Source organism: Lates calcarifer, linkage group LG15 (assembly GCF_001640805.2).
Source record: "Lates calcarifer isolate ASB-BC8 linkage group LG15, TLL_Latcal_v3, whole genome shotgun sequence".
Lineage (NCBI taxonomy): Eukaryota > Metazoa > Chordata > Actinopteri > Centropomidae > Lates > Lates calcarifer.
The window spans coordinates 5,998,066-6,018,287 of NC_066847.1; the positions used below are offsets into that span (position 1 = coordinate 5,998,066).

General features: G+C 39.8%; 3 protein-coding genes and 1 long non-coding RNA gene across 5 annotated transcripts; 3 read left to right on the plus strand and 1 right to left on the minus strand.

Annotated features, from left to right (window-relative positions):
- The first annotated feature begins 3,774 nt into the window (after positions 1–3,774).
- On the plus strand, positions 3,775–8,875 carry etsrp (ETS1-related protein). Of its 2 annotated transcripts, none has more exons than XM_018699807.2 (8): positions 3,775–3,933; positions 4,952–5,033; positions 6,531–6,650; positions 6,742–6,816; positions 6,912–7,061; positions 7,152–7,394; positions 7,622–7,740; positions 7,991–8,875. In XM_018699807.2, exons 1-8 carry the CDS (start codon positions 3,880–3,882, stop codon positions 8,273–8,275), a joined length of 1,128 nt encoding a protein of 375 aa, XP_018555323.1. In that variant the 5' UTR covers positions 3,775–3,879; the 3' UTR covers positions 8,276–8,875. The 2 variants fall into 2 exon arrangements, with proteins under 2 accessions (XP_018555323.1, XP_018555324.1); XM_018699808.2 differs by having other exon boundaries at positions 6,564–6,650.
- Positions 8,876–10,765: 1,890 nt separating this feature from the next.
- LOC108899585 (uncharacterized) lies at positions 10,766–11,860 on the plus strand. The gene is made up of 2 exons (XR_001963581.2): positions 10,766–10,809; positions 11,554–11,860. It is a non-coding gene; the product is annotated as an uncharacterized LOC108899585 (long non-coding RNA).
- A 30-nt stretch (positions 11,861–11,890) lies between these two features.
- LOC108899583 (uncharacterized) lies at positions 11,891–15,391 on the minus strand. Its single transcript, XM_018700086.2, has 6 exons — positions 15,112–15,391; positions 14,107–14,132; positions 13,645–13,989; positions 13,098–13,270; positions 12,819–13,013; positions 11,891–12,085 (listed from the first exon to the last, which is right to left on the minus strand). Exons 1-6 carry the CDS (start codon positions 15,362–15,364, stop codon positions 12,019–12,021), a joined length of 1,059 nt encoding a protein of 352 aa, XP_018555602.1. The 5' UTR covers positions 15,365–15,391; the 3' UTR covers positions 11,891–12,018.
- Positions 15,392–16,694: 1,303 nt separating this feature from the next.
- pycard (PYD and CARD domain containing) lies at positions 16,695–19,900 on the plus strand. Its single transcript, XM_018700087.2, has 4 exons — positions 16,695–17,049; positions 18,270–18,311; positions 18,410–18,469; positions 19,148–19,900. The coding sequence occupies exons 1-4, from the start codon at positions 16,797–16,799 to the stop codon at positions 19,408–19,410; spliced, it is 618 nt and encodes a 205-aa protein (XP_018555603.1). The 5' UTR covers positions 16,695–16,796; the 3' UTR covers positions 19,411–19,900.
- The last annotated feature ends 322 nt before the right edge of the window (positions 19,901–20,222 follow it).

A 20,222-nucleotide genomic window follows, 5' to 3' on the forward strand; every position in this document is an offset into this window, starting at 1 on the left:
GATGTGCAAAGGTTTTAGACCCTTGTGAACAAATCTGTGAAGTGAGGATGCTTTAAGAAATAATACCGTGAATACAAAGTGCAGTAAACAGGAAAATAAAACCTAGAAAAAAAAAACCTAGATTATATCAGTTTCTGGTGTGACCACCCTTTGCCTTTCAAACAGCAGCAGTTTTTTCAGTATTGAATTTTCCGCTACTTTGTTGGTAAGTTGTGCCAAGAATCTTGGAGAGCTTGCCGCGGTTTTTCTGTGTCTTCATGTAATCCCAGACTGACTCCATGATGTTGAAATCAGGGTTCTGTGGGGACTGCAACATCTATTGGAGGATTCCTTGTTCCTCTTGTCTCTGAGGATAGTTCACTGTGACTCTGGCTGTGTGTTTGGGTTCGATATCTTGCTGCAGAGTGAATTTGGGACAGATCACACTCCACCCTGATGATATCGATGAGTTCCTCAGAGTGCTCCACCAGTTAAGCATCATACTTCTCTGCTCAAGATGGACCGTTTTTTCTTTTTTAGACATGTGATCAAGATCGATGCAGTAGAACCAGAGATATTGTCTTTAATTCCATACATTCTTCTTCCTTGTCACAAACCTGGTGCCTACATAACCCACAACCACTGGCAATCACTAATTCCTGTATGTGCAGGCCTAGAAGTAAAAAATTACCTGAAAATTTTCCTGGACAAAAGATAAAAACAGCCTTTTAAAATTCTGCCCAAAATAAACAGCAGTGGAAGGTAACTAAGTACTAATTAAGTGCATTTATTTTTATTTGTACTTTACTTGAGTTTGTCCATTTTGCTTCACTCCATTTAACAGCTGCGTATTTGCACATTTTGCAGATTAATTATACACATAATCAATACTGAAGCTGGAACATAAAGAGTACTGAGCGCAACAGTGACAGATCCCATTTTTCTGTATAACAATTACTTTTGATACTTAAAGTACATTTTACTGCACGTTATTGTACTTTTACTTGAGGAACACTTTGAATGCAGATTTTTACTTGACAAGGACAATTTTTTCATTATGGTGTCACTATTTCTACTTCTTTAAAGGGCTGTATACCACTTGCATTATAGTAAACTGACTGGCCTCAGCTGAAATATTTTGGGAATTGCTGACAGCATTTTAAAACTAAGTGAAGTCTGTGAAAGTTAAAGTACTGGCTTTTAAAAATGTACAAGAACACAAGAGATCAGCTCACAGTCAGCTGCTGAAAATGAGATGTAATTGTGTTTAGTTAAGAGATTGTGGATGATTTCTCGAAGTTGATTAAACTGTTGGTAGATTTTATGAAACGTATTATTCTAAATTCTGGCAGATTTGGTGCTTTTTGTATTGCCCTATGACCGTTTACTTTAGCTGACCCTAATTACCCAAGGTGGATTCCTGAGCTGATAGTTTGCTGCAGACGGTTGTTAATCACTTCATGTTGTTGTGTAACTTTATCCCGGTTGTGTCCTTGTCTTGAGGTGGGGCTCCCAATCACGACTCTCGTCTCCCACCGACGCGCACGATTTCACCCGGCTCCACTTTTCCAGATGGAGCTGGCCGTGTGTGTGTGTGTGTGTGTGTGTGTGTGTGTGTGTGTGTGTGTGTTTTCCTCCCAGTCGGAGGAGAATAGCAGAGATGTTTGTTTATACAAGGCCCTGGGCTCGGCCTTATCTGCTGCAGCCACTCACGCTGTGATTTCAGACTTTCTTCAGCGAGTATTTTTTTTACGGGCCATTGTTTTGTCGAATGGTTTCTAAAGATACCGAGATTTTTTTGCTCCCACCTCATTAAAAAACCGAAAGGCAAAGCTCTGATTTCAAAAGCCTGCACTTCATCCCCACCCAAACTATGGCTCAGTTATTTAGTCCCGCCTGTCAGACAATCAGTATGACCGCAGCTTTGAAATATGTCGAGGCCATTCAGCGATAGAATAAAAATATGCTGCTCGTTGTTTCATCCATATAATCCACACAACTGAAGCCTTTTCTTTGTATTCCCTCCTCAGTAGACCTGCAAATTTAAGACTGTTTGATTAATCTATGTTCAGACTTTATACTACTTCAGCAGCAGATCAGTATCTATAACGTTACTGAGTGGTTTAATGACCTGACCTGTACTATTTCTTGTGCGTTACATTTATTATATTATTTTCATGAGAAATTATTCTTTTAGAGCAGCAGCTAACCTTTTATTATAAAGTAATATGCTGATTATTTTCAGCAAACTAGAAACTAGTGAGACATGTCCACAATCTAGAGCTGCAACTAACGATTTATTTAATGAATTAATATACAGGATGTTTTTTTAATGATTACTAATATAATCATTTGGTTAATGAAGTGTCACAAAATAGTGAAACTGATTTCTCAGAGGTCAAATGTGATATAAGATAATAAGATAATCCTTCATTAGTCCCACAGCAGGGAGATTTACATTGTTACAGCAGCATCAGGGATTGAAAAAGATAGAAAAAGGCATAAAAAACGAGTAAATGTGTGAGTAAATATGTTCAGTTTTATTTTTGGTTTGGTGAGGGGGTGAAAATTGGAGAAATTTGGTATTTTTGCTCGAACAATTACTTAAATATGAATATGAGGTGATTAATTTACTAATGGATAAATCTACTAATTCCTCCAGCTCCACCAGAATGTCTTTTACTGTCCAGCTGACACTCCAGAATTCAAAGATACCCAGTTTACTATCATGGATACCAACAAAAAATCATATCTGGGAAACCGTTTGAAAGGTTACCTAAAGAAAAGACTTATGAATTTAAAAAATTAGGAATATTGTGAAGGTATAGTTTTATATGTGAGACTCCCACTGTGTAGGAGAGGATTAATCTACAGTATCCCAATAATAACTGTTCCCATTAGAGATTATACTGTAGTGACTGGTACTTAATAGTAAATCTATTTATAATAATAGTAAATCGACTTTTTTATGCTTTAGCTTAAGATGTGTTTAAGTTTCTATTATTAATACAGTTGTATGTACACAAAAAGTAGCCTTTCTGCAAATATCAATGCACTGTTTCAATTCATGAACAAAAGGTAAGCAGTACAATGCCATGTGCAAAAGTATGGATACCTTGCTTAGTCAGAGGATTTTGAGATCTGCTTTGAGTCATTGTCCTGTTGTAGAAGACAGCCTCTTTTTATTTTTAGTTACTTGACTGACCGCAGGACATTTACATCCAGAATTTACTGATACTCAGTAGAATGAATTCTTCCTTCTGTCCATTCAGTGTTTCCTGTGCCACTGGCTGCCTCACAACAAAGCAGAATATTTCCACCCTCATGCTCAACAGTTGGCAAAGGGGAGTGCACATGCCACAATTACAAATTGTTTATTTATTTATTTAATTGAATCTCATGAAATAAAAAAAGTATCAGTATGTTAACATTTGAAGAAAAGCTAATTTTTCCAGTGTCTATTTGCTTTATCTACTTCTTTTCACTTTAACAGTCGACAAAACATTTATATACAGCCATATTAGAGACCTTTTCACAGAAAGTTAGCTTATAGCTTATTATTATTATAATTTTATTTTGGGGTGTTTTCCTTTTTAATCTGTATTTTCATTATTGATAAATAAGCCAGTGAGTTTTGGTTGGTTTTTTTTATGAATGAATGTTTGGTTGCTGGGGGGGGGGGGAGTAGTGGGGGACGTCTGACGTCACGTGCTGCTCAACAAGCGCTCGAGCCGCTGGTCACGACACACAGCGGGCGCGCGCCCCTCCCACCTCTCCTCCGCTGCATTTATAACGGGACCGGTCCGACCGGAGACTGACCACTCTGTTGTACAGTAGCCTGTAAAAGTCCGAGGAACGTCTGGGAAACAGCGACGAATAAAGAGAGAAGGAGAGAAAGTGATGTACTGGGACACTATTATCAGAAACACAGACAGCAAAGACACGAAAATAAAGGTAGGTTCTGACTTGGATTTTATTTATTTATTTCTGTTTTAAAGATTAAGAAAAGAACCCAGGAAAAATTCATTCATTCATTACATTCAGGCTATACTGGGTCATCTTTAATTCTATATTACACTGAATAAAAGTAAATGTTAGGTTCATATGACCAGAAATAGCAGAGATTGTGGTGGAACAGGACAAGTAAGCTAATCACATTGAGCTCAGTTTTTTAACAGTTTATAAACTCACTGTTTATTCAGAAAAAATAATTATTGATAATGAATATAATTGTAAACTTGGATCTTGTGCACTTGTGACTATAAAACTCCTTTGGGCCTTTCGTGTTCTCTATCAAATTTGCCAAGACTGGATTACCAACCTGGCAAATAGGACAACTCCTCAGGGACCCCAAATATCCAGCGACCCCAAAACTTCACTTCATATCACTTGGGTCTAACATGATTTTGATTAACTGCAAATTTGTTAGGATTTTGCACCATTCAAGTACAACTCGCCCCTCCTCCATCTTGTGGCCCACTCTTAGTGAGGGACCCTGTGTCAACATTTTGCTTCATGGCCATCACTGTTGTAGTTTCTATCATGCTCATTTGTTGGAAAGTTGTGTTTTGTCTTTTATTATTATTGTGATTATTTCTGTGTGTGGGTTGTGTTATTCCACCACAGAAGCATTATAAGGCTGTTGCTAACCATTGTTTTTTATCATTTATCTGTCTGATAAATGATCTTTCTTGGATTACTGATTGATTGTTCAATGTGTATAATGTCAGAAAATGGTGAAAAATGCCAGATGAACATATTCAAAAAAAAGAGAGCACTGCTTGGTTTCTGGGTGTCTGGGGTAATAATGAAACTGCCATGTCTTGTGGGGGTCACTAGGGGCCCAATAACAGTTTTTTTGCCCCAGGACCCAGCCATGATTGTCGCCTCTGCTTCTAGATATTGATCAATAATAAGAGCTGGAACTTGCAATGATGATGAAAGTTGTAATCACATGCCTCTTTCAACACAGATGGAGATTTGCCAGACTGGTTATTACACAGAAGATTTCAGGACACAGGAAGTGCCAGCTGGTTTCGACTTTGCATCTTATGGTGAGTTTAGGGAATCACTTGACTCCACGATGTCGCTGCATCACAAGTTAAACGTTATGACTTTTGTCCTGGTGATTGTACGAGGTTTAAACTCTCAGTGATGAGCAGCCCAGGCAGACATGAGGACAGAGCTTTTTTTTTTCTTTCTTCAATGTTTGTGCGATCTGTTTCCTCTGAACCTGAGTAGCTGAAGGACAGAGGAAATATTTTCGCAGACAGTATCATCACAGCTGTCAGAGCTTTCTCAGCGAGACCTTGACACTGGGGGCTCTCACTCAAAGCCAGGGGCTGTGTCAGGATAATGGGGTGCTGCTGTGTGTGTGTGTGTGTGTGTGTGTGTGTGTGTGTGTGTGTGTGTGTGAATAATGCTTGAATGGGCTGAGGTAGACAAAGAGAGAAACAGGGTGGTCAGGTTAAAGACACTCTCCATGTTGCACTCCCCTCCCTAATCCCTTCCTCCAGACTTCCTTCTCGAACAGATTTAGAGCCCCCCCTCCTCCCCATCCCTCCCCATCCCTCCATCACTACTCTGTCACACTCCCTCCGCTGGCGTTTCCTCCTCTCTCTCTTCCTCCCCCTCCCTCCCTTGTTTCCTCCTCATAGCTGCCTCCATCCATTGAGCTGAAAAAACCTGGGGTACATACCGTGGGCTTGAGTGCCTGGTGCTGATTCGACAATAAACAAATGTCTTTTTCTTGTGTCAACATCCACCATAAGGAGAATAACCCAGACTTACATATTCACTGCATCTCTCTTCATTTAATGACTTTTTCCCTGAGCTGAGCTGTATTTAACCTCCTGTTTAAAGGACCATACCAATGACTTTTTTCCTATATATTATACATTTTCAGATACATTTCTTACTTGTAAGCCAGCCTCTGGTTTCTGTTTATTTCATCATGGTAAGAAAATCTACTTGAAGAAACTTGACACTTGCTTGAAATTCTGAAGATAGTTGCTCATATTGTCCTAATGTTGTAATTTAGCTCTGAGCAGGAGTTCATTGGAAAGATCTAATGCATTCAGTGACATTCCAATAATTCCAATGTAGCACAAAGCTGCCAAAAAGCAATGTACTCACAACTTCAGTTGTAAGAAAAAACATGGACATCCTGAACAAGTTAATGTAAATGTATTGCTTTAAAAAGGTTACTGTGCCACAGCTGGTTAGAGTTGTCATAATAGGCCCCCCTCACAGCTGTACTACTGTGTGGTGATAACTAAAACACAGGTAGATAAGTCTTTGGTGTGATGTATTTCAAGCAAATTTCAAGTGTCTGAGTAAAATTTCACACCATGCTGTAATAAATGGAAACCAATAGCTGCCCAGTGAGGATAAAATCAATTATTTGCTTTGGAGAAATAATGTAAAATTTAATGTAAAGTATGTAGGATAAAACCATTGGTATGGTCCTTTACAAGCATGAACTGTGCTTCTGTCCTGCCTCCATCCTCATTCACTGACTCCATCTTGTCTGTATTGTGTTTAACCTCCAGAATACCCTGGTGAAGACCTGTCTTTTCTGTTAGACAGTAAAGCACCTGGACAGCAGCACTATCCAGCAGAGAGCAGCTACCCAGAGCCACCAAAAGCTTCTCATCCTTACAACACCAAAGGTAAAAGCTCAAAAATATATCTTATGGTTGCATGTTGTTGGTGTTTTTGACTTTTATCATAATATTTTCTCTCTTTGTTTTTTCTCCTCAGTGAGCACCTCTGACACTGCTCTCTTCAACCTGGACTCGTACCAGGATTTCAACTGGTGGGGCTCATATCCACACGGTGAGCCTCTGACTCTGTAGTCTCACTCATACTGTATGCAAAATACATGTTTAAAGGACTTTCTTTGTCTGACTAACTTTATCTCTGATGAGCAGATGGGCTGACAGTAGATCAGTCACAAACTGGATACCAGGAGTCTCCACAGACATACCAAAGCCTGGTGCCTCAGAATGGACAGTTCAGCCCAGCCATTGAAGGCAGCCACAGCCCCTTTTTAACTGTGAAAGGATCAAACACATTACAAAGTAAGACATTTTTTACTCATGTGTTTCAAAAAACACACTCTCAGTGTCCTGATTTTGCAGTTCAGTGTGGAATTCTTTTCTTTGTTCCAGATGAGACGGATCAGACCTACTACGACTCTGACGGACAGAGGCAGTCGTCGTCATCCTTCTGGCCTGAATACCCATCTCCCAGTTTCGCTGCCCCCCTACCACACCCACCTCAGGCCTCCTGCCCCACAAACTCCAGCCCTCAGTCCTCAGAGCAGTATTGCCCCCGTGTGGCCAAACGCAAAAACACACAGCCACAGAGGCCGGACAGGGAGGGCCCGATGACAGGAATGTCAGCTTATCCAGGTTAGAATAGGCCATAGGCTGTTTTATCTCTGCTGTCATTATAGGATGATTCTGCTCAAGATTTTTAATGTGCTTACAATCTTTTTATGCTGCTGTATAAGTTTTTTCACTTAATATATAATATAATATAATATAATATAATATAATATAATATAATATAATATAATATAATATAATTGCCCTCTGTCACCCCACTGATCAATGTAGTTATTCATCTATTCATTCAGGTTCTGGTCCAATCCAGTTGTGGCAGTTTTTACTGGAGCTGCTTCTAGACTCCGCCTGCCGTACCTTCATCTCCTGGACAGGAGATGGTTGGGAGTTTAAGATGTCCGACCCCACAGAAGTAAGGAAATATCATGTTTTTCATTAGGGGCCCACACCTAGACTGGTAACCACTGGACTAAACTACCAAACTGTATATAAAATGGTTAAAAACCAGCTCCTTAAACCAGCGACAATGGTAAAATACTTTGTGTGCTCTTCTTCATCTGAGTACTTCTTCCACCTCTGCTACATGGAGGGTTTATTCTGTGTTTCTCTGCAGTATAAACACACCTCAGTTCAACTCTAAGTAGTTTTCATTGATCCCACAGGTGGCCAAGCGCTGGGGCCAGTGTAAGAACAAACCCAAGATGAACTACGAGAAGCTGAGCCGCGGCCTGCGTTACTACTACCACAAGAACATCATCCACAAGACGGCAGGCAAACGCTACGTCTACCGCTTTGTCTGCGACATGCAGGGAATGCTGGGAAAGACAGCGCAGGAAGTCCTGACCAGTCTGAACGTTTTGCCCACGAACACTGAGTCGTGGCAGTGCCCAGGTGTGCCGGCGGCACTGACGTCGGAGCACAGCAGTGAAACATGGGTGTCTCAGTAGGAAAGGGGTGCCTGGAGCGGACTGGACTGGACTGGTGCTGCTGGCAGAGAGTGACCAGCATATTTTAACAGAGTACTACAGCCTACAAAGTGAGCACTGCCTCTTCAAACCATGGCTGAGCCCAGCATCCTTGTTGGGTGATGTTGTCACAGTCGAACCAGAGGCCAGTTTGTAGATGCTGCATTTCAGGGAAAAAACTAAAATAAAAAATGTATAAATTCACCATGCAGTCAGTCTTTAAAGATAATCCTTTTTCTTAAATAATAGACCAATACCTAACCCATAAACGTAAAGCTTCTTAACCTCAGGGCTAAATAACTGCAGCACAGGAACTAGCCAGGGGGCATTTATAGCACTATGAATAGACGTCTGGGGCCATATTCTCATTTGTTGTGTTTCTAAGGAGGGATTGATTTGTAAATAGTGTTTATATGAACCCATATGTAGAGTTTTGTGCATTTATTTTATTTTTGAATACAAAACTCACGTCTACCTCTGTTGCTAATCAGAATAACATAAACTGAGATAATTTTCAGGCACTCACTGTGAAAGTTTAAGCCTGTGTGATGATTTTGTGTAAATAAACTGTATATAAACAGATTTGTGTGAAGAGTCTCACTCTGTACAAGTTGTGTCATTCTATGCAAAATGTGTTTAGCACTCCAACTGAATGATTCTGAATTTAATTATGAAAATATTCAAATGTTTGTTTCTGGTGCTGAATGTAGCTCAACCTCAAAATGTGGTACTGGTTTTTAAATGGAAGATGCTACAGCTACCCTGAAGAAAAATAAACGTGAACAAAGATATGGTTTAAATTAGTAATGGGGTTACCGAGCGGGCTTAAATGCGTCTGTAGTGACATAACTGTTTAACCAATGCTACGTGGTATACTATCGTTTTTTAATGTTGCCTTCCAGTGCTGCTCGTAACTTCCTCTATCACAGTTCGTAAACTAGAGTTCTCAGGAAAATTACAACCCACTGACACGGACTACCTGTGCAAGTGAGGTGGGTTTTATGTGGAGAATAAGGTCTTAAATGTCTAAATGTTACTGAGTTTGTAAACCGTTTTTCTGCGTTTGATTAAAATATGGTGAAAACAAGTGGACATTTATGTATACTGTATGTAGAGAGAGCGAACAGGCTCTTTAAATACTGTCATATTGCTCTTACTCTGATTAAATATTGTGCACGGTCAATTTACGACCTATTGTCGGTGATTTATTTAATACCGGTGACATGAAGATGACTTTAGGTCAGATGTCACATTCATGTCTTGTGCAACTCTTATTTTCCACCTGCATTAAATGCATCCTTCTTCCTGGATGTTAAACAATTGTTTTCTTCTGTGCAGTGGGTTGAGAGGGGAAAAGACGTATACCAGGTGCAGCCCGAACGATAAACTTCACATCTATGAGCAGTCAACATAAGCGAAGTAATGTCGCGCAAAACACTTAAAAAATGTTTAGTGGACATGTTGGAGGACCTGTCAGAGCAGAACTTTAAAAAATTTTGTGCTCAGCTCCAGGACCGCAGGGAAGAGCCGCGGGTCCGACGCAACAGGGTGGAGGGGAAAAACTTCTTAGATATCACAGACGTCTTGGTTTCAACTTTTACCGAGGAGGGAGCTGTGCGTGTGGCCACGGAAATACTGAGACAGATTGACTGCAATAGGGAGGCAGAGGAACTCGGTGAGACCTGTACACTGTGTTTCCGTGGTTAACTGCTACATTTATATGCAGTGTGTACAATATGTCAAGCTGTGGAAACAGTAGTCTGCATATATGTCTTATGATACCAATTGGTTGTGACTAAAATGCAAACTGACCTTTGCTCAGACATTTGATCAAACAGCAAATACACACAGTGCCTTCATTTTACTTTCATTTTTAAGCTCCCTGCTATCACATCGACCTGTACGGATGCTATTATAGATGACACTCATAGAGCTGCATTTTAAGGCATTTTATTAATATTAATTGTAAATTAATTTGAGTTTTAAAAATCAGATAACAGTGTATCTGTAATAGTCTCTATTTTAAATGTAAGTACAGTAACATAAACATTGTTTTAAAGGGGTCTGAGGGGTCTCACCTGACTCTGGACAGGAAAATGAATAAGTGTATTCACTAAAATGTCAGACTGTTCCTTAAAAGGATTTCTGCTTTTAGGGTATGTTCTGTGTGTGTGTGCTAAACTGCTGTGCAGCAGATGAATGTATGGTAGCTTCCTGGAAAGTGCATGGTGATCAACAGCCTGACTGTTTACAACAGCTGAAATGAACAACACTGAGAAATCTGTTCATGCTTTTTGATGTACATGTTTCTGTTTTTACAGTCAGAGAAGTAACTGGAAGACAGTAGACATCTCACAGTGAGTCGACCTGCCAAGATTTTATCTCCTATATGTACTGAAATAATCAACATTTTAAGAAGAGTGCAAAAAGTGTGCATTGCAATGCAAATGTAATTTTTTTTTTACTTTCTTTTACAGCTGCAGGAGTCTCAGCAGGACCCATCATGGTGGGAGAAGGTAAACACCTTTCTCAGAACATATTTCACTGCCTGCATGCTGGGGCTTGACTATTACTTTCTTACAAATAATAATAGAAGAAAAAAATCATATTCAGACTGAAAACAGTCCTGTGTTAAATCAGTGCAGGCTTTAGTGAGGGCATGTTGTTTAACTGTTACTGGTGAGACAGTGACATACAATCCCAGTTCAATTTGAATAACTGGTGCATTTAAAGCTCAACACTGCACATTGGATAGAAATACAGTGTTTATACCACAAAGTTACCAACTAGAAATGTTTGTTCCAGTGTATTAAAGTGGTGAACTCGGCGCCTTGCTGGATGTCACTGCACTGTCTTGCAGCTGCTAAAAGGAGATTAAAGTAGCTGTAGATAACAGCGGCTAAAAGTTGAGCGTGGTTCAACTTTTCCAGGATGACTGTTTATTGTTTTGCTGGAGGCCACGCCGTTGCCACTGCATCAACAGACTGGCTCCATTCAAATGAATTAGATGGTGGGCTTTTTCATTCTGGGATGATCACCCTGTTTGAACGCACTGTGAAGTCAGATCACTGTGACTGACTTACTTAATGAAACAACACAAGTTTGTTTAAAGTCACAGACAATAATATGGCTTTGGATGAAAAAAAATGCTGTATAGTCTTTGCAACAAAACCTTTCTGACTCTTCACTTCTCAAAACAATAAGATGTAATCTATCAGTTCACTTTAGTAATGAGTCTCTGTCATATTCTCTCTCCTCAGGGAAACGCACTGCACCACCCTGAATGAACTGTCCTGCAGGAATCTGTTCAAAAAAACGTCTGTCTACAGAGACCAAAGACTTAAGACATCATACTTTGTATCTTGTCTTTCTTGAGTCTCTTTTCCTCTGTCATTGATGAGTGAATAAACTCAGTCACTTGTTTAGAGTTAAGAGCACAGCACAGGTATTTGCCTTTTTTTAAAACCTGTTTATGCATTTTTACAGTCTTATCCTAGGAAGAGACCAGCATTTCATATGTCTGGAGAAGATGTTCCCTCAATAAAGAGCTGAGTGTTCATACCTTTATCTCGTAAGACATCATTTACAGACAACAGATTAAGGGTGACAATGATGTTTTAATACTTTAGTGACACATGAGAAGCTTTTGGTTCGTTCTTCATTTTGGTGATAAGCGTCTGTGCCACAGGGGGATAGGTCACCAGCCTCCAAAGAGAGGGAATTTGTCAATAACGGGACAAATGGGTGGTTCGTGTTCTCCTCCAGCTCCTTTTCTGCTTTCTCCCTCTGGGTCTGCAGGTGAGACAGAAAAAACAATGGAGTGAACCAAAACAGAGAAAAACACAAAATACATGTTAAACTACCAAATTATCTGCAAGCCTGACTTTTAAAGGGGCACACTAGAGACTGCAAATCAGCTTCAGCTTTATTGTCCCCTTTACTGTGTTGCAGTCATGTAAAACACAGAACATACACTACCTGAACATAAAACACAATAAATACATAACACACGCACACAAATATGTAAAGCAGATGAGAACATGATAAAATGTGCAGCAAGAGTTGTTCCACAAGTGTTGTGGAAATTTTCTCAGCTGCTGGTGAAGAATGAAATAGAGACTTCTGCCGGCCAACAAAGCTTTATTTTTCTTGCAAGAAAAAGGTCAGTCACCATCCGAGCGGTCAGGAAATGGCAAAAGACCCTGAGCATAGGGACATCTAGACCTTTATACCTGAGGAATGCCCCTATAGGGGAACAAAGGATCCTTGATCTTTGTTGTTCCTTGGCACCCCTTTGTCTGCCACTGGAAGTGGCACCGCACCCCTGGGGTGATCTTTCACACCTGGGGCATCCCACAAAATCCAGATCCCAATGAGAATGCAAACAAGCAAATGGTCTAGACGTCACAAATGGTTACAGATAAAGATAGTGAAATTTGCCATTACACAACTTACAGCACACTACCTAAACAAGTAATGATCATTAAGACAGTACCGCTAAACTTTTCCAGAATACGACACATACCTTGAGCCACTGGTGAACTGGCTTCTGGTGCTCTGGATCCAGTTCCCTCTGGTCTTAGTCCTCCTGGCTGCTTGGGGCCTGCTGAGAGCAGTGGCAGCTGCAGCCCGGTCACGCTGCAAGATGTATCTGATAGCATCCTCCATTTTGGACCCTGGGGTGCAGGTTGACTTCTTTCCCCGGAGGAAGTTGACATAGCTGTGCACAGAGGGCAGTGGCCTTTAATATCTGTTGACATATACCAAAATCTACTGCAGTTCACTTAAATGTGTTTTATCATACCTGGTTTTTGACTCATACAGATCCTGCAGTGTCTCAGATTGATATTTACCAAAGCCAACAAGGGCCTTTCCTTCTTGGCCTGGCTGTAGGGATCTCTCTTTGGCTTTCTCATACTCATGCTGAACTTCTTTAATAATCTCAGAGTAAGCCATCACATATCGAGTCAAGAAATCCTTCAAAACATAACAAAACAAAAAACATTACTATTAAAGCTCTCTCTACACTATTCATATTTATTTAAATCTAATTCAGAATACTTAATCTCCTGTGTGTGAAGTTAGTTCTTCTTCTTTTCACATAGGAATGTAAACATGTAAATAATTTTTACATTGTATGCATATTTTTTTTTTTACATGTCTTTTGTAGATAACAGCCCAGTGTTTTTTCTGGGTGTTATTTTCTATCATGTGACCTACTAATTACAGGTGGAGCAGTCATTTCTTGTTTTTAACAGCCTGCTTTTTGTTTGTTTGTCAAAGACTTTATGGGTTGAACAGTTTTTATTGGTAAAAGCTTTAGGGAGCTTGCAAATTTCAGAGTGCAGAACCTTGTTGACCATCAGCGGGCTCTGCTCCTTCGTGTGCACCCGTTCCCTCTGGTGGCTAGCCACTATGTTGGCAGCGTAGCTCACATCATTTTCCAACAGCCATTTGAAAGTTTGGCCTCTGTACTGGCCAAACTGAATCGTACACCTGCTCAGAACAAGCTGATCACTGCGAGGGTCGCCACCCTCAGAGAGAACGCAAGCCTTCGCTTCAGCCTCCCCCTCTTCTGGCTTCTTCACCGTCACTGTTGTTAATGGCCTTTGGCTAGCCCTAAGCTTCTCAGCCTCCTGTGAGGGCTTTGTCTCCAACTCCCCGCTTGAGGTCTTACGGAAGTTAGGATCACCTTTCTAAAGAAAAGAAACGAAAATGAAAACAAATATAAACACATATGAAAGTATCATTTTTGAGGACTAGCTGCATGTTAAGGAGAATCTTTACATTTCATTATGCAAAGTTAAACTTACGTCCATAAGTGCTTTAGTTGTTGAATCTGTAGGGAAAGATAACAAGATGGTAAAAGGCTGATAATGACATAGTTTTAAAATTGTTACTGTTTCCAAAACAACTCACCTACTTAATTGATGCAGTTTTAAAAATGTCAACACCAATACTTTTAAAACAACATTATCCAGCAGGATCACACTTGCTGCCCTCATAGAAGCCTCTTCAGTCTCTATATGAAGAGAGTGGAGACATTTTTGGAATTCATTTTAATTTTCACTTTTTGTTTGCCTCTGCCATATTGTTTTTATTTGTTACCAGTTCCACCTGTACCTATTTATATTTCCACAATGATTCTGTGTTACTATATCTATTTATGTAGTACTTAAGTCTACATAAATTTCATTTTCATGCTGTATGAATTATTCTCCACATTGCTGTTGTGTGAACTGTACCAGTTGCGTTTAATCTGCAGTTTTGAAGGAAGCTGTGGTGAAAACCCTCGAAACTTAACCTTGAATCGTTCTCCTTTTTGTAGTTCATTACAGGATTGATTACAGCTTACAGGCCGTGGGACCCAGGGTGTTATGATCAAATTTATATCGGCTCTGATCCCCAAACCACACCTAAAGCAAATCTGCTCTAAGTAATTCTTATGTGCATTACACGTTACATTTGATGGTTTTCTATGTAACAGCGTCTTATATTATTTGTAAATCTGTACAAAGTAATGACAGTGTTAGTCTAAGAATATATGGAGCAGACAGCTTATCCACATCTCCAGCTTGAACAAAATGCTTACTGTAAGTTCAGCTCAGGTACTTTAGTTTTATGGTGAACTGACAAGATGTCACTGAAAAAGGGGCAAAGCGACCACAAGCAACATCTTCTTTGATTGCTGTAGTGGTGGTCCACACTGTAACCAGTCCATGGGTACAGTATGAACCAGTATGTCCTGCAGAGAGCCTGTCTCTATTGAATATTTAAATAGCCATACAGTGTGAATCAGCCATCAGTGTTGAACTCACCCAGTGTCTCTGCCACCTGGTTGCAGTTGATCTGCCTCAGCGTTTCCACTGCGACCTTACCGGCTCCGTATTCGGTGAACCTTGAAACCAGGAGGTCTGTAATATCCAAGATTTTTTTGCCCTCCACATCTCTGTGTTTGATCCGCGGCTCTCCCCTGCGGTCCCGCAGCTGGTGACAAAATTTATCAAAGTCATCTCTTCTCAGATCCTCCAGCGCCTCCGCTACAGCCTGCCTGATTGTTCTGTGGGCCATTTCTCATCAGACTTTAATGGCGCGTTTCACTCTCAAATATTAGATTACGCGCTTAAAATATAGGTGAGACACGCCTCCCCGGGAGGAAAACACTGTTACATTCAAACGCTGTCGGAAATACTAATATTATGTATTTGCTTAACACCTCTCCCAGGCTGTCCAATCATAGATTTATAAACATTAACTTGGCAGTAAAGTGAACTTTGTCTTTTTCCACTCTTGGCACGAAAGGTCTGTCCAGCGTTAAAGTCCAGTTAAAGCAGTGAGCAGCGGTGGAAGAAGTATTCAGATTCTTCACTTAAGTAAAAATAGTAATACCAGACTGTAAAAATACTCCAAGTAAACATCCTGAATTCAAATGTTACTTAAGTAAAAGTGTGTAAGTGCACTCAGGAAAACGTACTGTAAGAAGTAAAAGTGTTCCATGCAGGAAAAGTGCGCCCTGTGATTGCTATGAAACTCATCAGATTATTATTATTCATGCATTAATAAGTCAGTAGCACTTGGTTTAGGTGGAGCAAATTTGTAACTTCTTTTGTTGGCATGGACAGATTAGAAACAAGACACCCAGAGTGAAAAAGAGACAAAACTGCTGCGTAGTGTGTCGTACTTTTGTGTGTCTTTTTGTTGTTTTGCCCCTTTTTGTAGTTGTACTGTGTCTCGCTGTATCTGTTCAGTAATCCATCCATGTATGTAGAACTGCAACTAAATATTTCCCTTGTGGATTAATCTCCTGATAATCTTCTTGATTTGAGTTTTTGTGGTTGTCTATTTGGCTGTCTGTCTCGTGAATGTGATTTCTCAGTAACACCTTGAAGAAATTTCCTCAGGTTTGGTACAGACGTTCACTTGGACTGAAGGATGGACTGAATTGATTTTGGTGGTCAGAGGTCAAAGGTCATGGTCACAGTGACCTCATGTTCTTGTGAAGGTGATATATCAGGAACAATCAGAGGGAATTTCATTACATCTGGTAGTAATGACCAGCAGAAAGGTTTTTCTCAGCAAACTGAAAATATACACATGCTATTACAGAACCTCTGTACTGTGCTGGTTTGTTATGACTTCACCAGAGGTGTGGACAGATTTATGTCATTCTTGTTTGAAGCTGGTGAGTGCTGTTTCGTCTCCTACAGTTGTGTGGGTGAAGGGTGTGAATGTGTACTTACCAGACCTGCAGGTTGTAAATCAGTTGATGACTCTCCATTGTGTGTGTGTGTGTTGGGGGTTATGGTATCGGAGCACTTTTACGAGTACAGGAACAGGGTACCCGATACTGGTATCGGTGATAGAACTGGTCCTGACATTTCCGACAGCACTTGAAGGCACCACTTTCCTTCCTTTTTAAAAAGGACTCTAACTTCCTCGGTGCGTGCAGACCTGGAAAAGGTAGCAAGCAGGACGGTGCAGTCCGGGATCTCTTGGGTAAGAAATGGCTCCTAAAACCATCAAACACGCGTTGAAGGACACACTGGAAGACCTGTCACAGCAGAACTTTAGAAAGTTCTGCAGCCACCTTCTAGACCGCAGAGAGGAGCCTCGGGTCAAACTCAACAGGGTGGAGGGAAAAGACTTTCTGGATGTCACAGACGTCCTGGTTTCAACTTTTACCGAGACCAGAGCTCTTCTGGTGGCCGTGGAGCTATTGAAACAGATTGGCTGCACCGAAGAAGCAACCAGACTCGGTAAACTTCGCTTACGGTTACGGTGTTTATGCATAACGGAAACAGAAATGACTAGTGAGGCGTTAGGCTGAAGAACACCCCGAAATCAAGTCTGCTTGGATGTTGTTTAGCGACAACTGACAACGTTTAATCGAAAAAAGCCCTTTTAAAATTATATTCATATTTTAACGACAGTGAAAATTGAAGAGAAAAACGCGTTAACTCTCCTGCTTCTTTTCTACTTTCACTTCCGAGCTCAGCCAGCGGCGATTTCCCTGACATGCACTTTTTTTTCTCTCGTTTATATTTTGCGATGCTGTTCCTCTCAGTATTTCGTCTCAGCAAAAGCATATAAGCATATCTAGTCTAAGTCCACTCAAGGCTGATTTTACTACAGGTGTAGGCTCATTTACAATGTTAATAAAGTTGTATTAAAATGTAGAGTCACTGATAATCAGGTTTTGGCCAAATATCGTCATTAAATCTGCAAAAATATTCCTGGTATCTACTCCATCATAGTGATAATAGTAACACCATATAATACACTGCTCGCGATTTATGTTGTAGCTTTCTTTCCCGACCTGTAATGTGCAGTTCCTCTGAATTTAAGGTTTAATTTCGTTGTATGAATGAGTCCTCTTTATAAAATAGGCGACTAATTCTTAAATCAATTATACTTTAACCTATTTTGTAGGCACTGGGCAGTAGTGACATTCTGCTGTACCTTTGAATAATTAACGTAACGTAGTTCTCAGTTGTTGTAATAGACGAAGTGCAATAAACGGACATTCTTGTACAATTCAAGATCGCACATGTGAAAACACGTAGAAAAATGTACACGTCGTTCGTCTAGCACTGCAGCAGCTCATAAGGGCCAGGCTGGAGTAGATAACAAACTCGAGGATAATAGAGTAATAGTGTCACACATAATATACAAAGGTGGATTAACTAAAGTTATGGTAAACGAATATGCAGTGAAACAAAGTATTTATATTCATTCTTTTAAATTATACAAGAAGAATAAGGTGGGCTATGCAGACATAGGTGAGAAACTCGTGGGTGTGGCCTGTTGGTAGTGTGCGGAACCAGTTTCAAAAACAGGCACCTGAGTATTTTAAGACAGATTTGGAAAAAAAGTGAACCTGTTCCTTTAATCTGAACATCAAGATTTTCAACTCCTTTTCAATTCAATCAGAAATTATTTCTATCAGAACTGTAACCGTCTATCTATTTTTTTGCAGTTAAAGAAACTGGACAACCCTCAAAGCCTGATTCCAGTGACAGTGAGTTGTCCTCTTTTTTTTCCAACATGAAACATTATAGATTTGCTGATGTAGAAAATTGAAGTTGCATTTTTATTTTTTTTTGCAATTTGTTTCAGCTGCAAAACCCTCCTCTGGAGCAGCTGGTGGAAGTACAATGGCAGGAGCTGGGAGTACAGGTACAATGAAGTCTTCTCAGTAGATGTCTTCTACTCTTGGTCTTTCAGTAGCATTCTCATTGTGGATGCTGATAAGTGCCTTATGGTATTAGAGAATTTAAAGAATAGTTGCCTAACCTAGAGCAAGAAGGCAGATGCCATTGTTATGTCAAGTGTTAGCTCAACATACACACAGGAAATGGAGAATCAGCTAGCATGGGTCTGTCTAAAGTTAAAAAGTCTGCCCAACAGCACCGCTCAAGTTCACGAACTAACACATTATACATCTTGTTTGTTTAACTTTGGACAGGCTAGCCCCTGTCTCTAGTCTTTATGCTAAGCTAAGCGCCTCCTAGCTTCATATTGATGAGAGTGGTGCCAATCTTCTCATCTCAGTCTTGGCAGGAAAACAAATAAGCATATTTCCCATATTTTCTTTATTAAACCTAGGATGTGCGAGCTTTACAAAATGCCATTTGGAGAATATGTCATGTCATAACTGTAAAGTTTTGACTTTTATAGTTTAATTACAAAATCCACTATCATGAATTTCCCTTGTTTAACATCCAAAGTGACATTTGATGGGTCATTATTCCCATTATTCCTGTTTCATTTAGGCCAAGTAAAAATAAATGTATTAAGTTGGCTGTGAGTTGATGCTCAAATCCCGTCAGTCATCTTTTTCTCCTCTTTCCTCAGAGAAGCACTTCGTGGACAAACATAAACTTGAGCTGATCCAGAGAGTGGGCAACATTGCACCCATTTTGGATGAGCTCTTAGACGATGAGGTCATCCAACAAGAACTATATGATAAAATCAGCGTTATTCCTATCACTCAGGACAAGATGAGGGCGCTTTACTCAACTTGCCTGAAAGCTAGCAACAAATGTAAAGACATCTTCTATGCAAGCCTTCAGAAGAATGAGCGGTATCTCATTGAAGACCTCCAGGGAAAGGAGTAAATGTCATGATGAAATCCATTTTTAGACCAAACATGAATTTTCCACCTGAACACAAAATCAGTTTTATATATCAGTGGTGAATGTTGATGCTTTGTCTCTGTGGGTGTTTTCTATTTGGGTTTTTTAATGTTTAACAGAACTGTTGATCTAAATGTTTTGCTTAAATTAAGTGAAAATTGTATGGTGTTCAGTGCCTTCCCTGTCCTGATCAGCGAGGCTCATTTAATCACTTGATTTTTAACAAAACTCTCATCATGAGATTTTATTGTCAGGTTTTAACAAATGTAAACAGTGAAATTGAATTTGCAGAATTATTAGCCCTAAAGTTTGCATGTAAATCAGGTTTCAAATTTTCATTTATGTCAAACATGCTAAAAGATTCTTTTTTAAATAAATCACTTTAATTCTGTGCAGTAAGAATCTGTTGTTGGGGCTTCATTCAAGATGTTTTCTATTTTGAAATATATAATAAAATTTCATGATTTCTGTTTGTGGTTCTCACATTCTGAATGAATGGAGTGTCTTAAACACATTATAGGAAGTGTAATGATGTAATAGAGTTTTGAAATTTCCTTCAAGGTTTTAAAACATTTTCTGATCTTAAAATTAATTTGTGTCTGCAATTGAGTGGTACAAGTCTTTACAGACATGAATAAGGAAATAGTCAGTTTTAAATTGCTGCCTGTACATCACAGGATAATTACTCTAAACATATTTGTTGCTTCTTGCCAAAACCTTTCATCACACATGCCTAGAAGAAGGAAGTGGTTTGGGGTTTTTCCTGCAAATGCTGTCTCAGTTTCAGCTACCTT

What these genes read in the sequence shown, in the direction of transcription:
- etsrp (XM_018699807.2), top strand. Translation starts at nt 3,880, where the DNA reads ATGTACTGGGACACTATTATCAGAAACACAGACAGCAAAGACACGAAA. An exon ending in TTTCGACTTTGCATCTTATG is followed by an intron (nt 5,034 to 6,530) that starts GTGAGTTTAGGG and finishes TTTAACCTCCAG; the next exon opens with AATACCCTGGTGAAGACCTG. An exon ending in TCATCCTTACAACACCAAAG is followed by an intron (nt 6,651 to 6,741) that starts GTAAAAGCTCAA and finishes TTTTCTCCTCAG; the next exon opens with TGAGCACCTCTGACACTGCT.
- LOC108899583 (XM_018700086.2), bottom strand. Translation starts at nt 15,364, where the DNA reads ATGGCCCACAGAACAATCAGGCAGGCTGTAGCGGAGGCGCTGGAGGAT. An exon ending in CTGTATGAGTCAAAAACCAG is followed by an intron (nt 13,014 to 13,097) that starts GTATGATAAAAC and finishes CTCTGTGCACAG; the next exon opens with CTATGTCAACTTCCTCCGGG. An exon ending in CAGTTCACCAGTGGCTCAAG is followed by an intron (nt 12,086 to 12,818) that starts GTATGTGTCGTA and finishes TCTCACCTGCAG; the next exon opens with ACCCAGAGGGAGAAAGCAGA.
- pycard (XM_018700087.2), top strand. Translation starts at nt 16,797, where the DNA reads ATGGCTCCTAAAACCATCAAACACGCGTTGAAGGACACACTGGAAGAC. An exon ending in AAAGCCTGATTCCAGTGACA is followed by an intron (nt 18,312 to 18,409) that starts GTGAGTTGTCCT and finishes AATTTGTTTCAG; the next exon opens with CTGCAAAACCCTCCTCTGGA. An exon ending in GGCAGGAGCTGGGAGTACAG is followed by an intron (nt 18,470 to 19,147) that starts GTACAATGAAGT and finishes CTCTTTCCTCAG; the next exon opens with AGAAGCACTTCGTGGACAAA.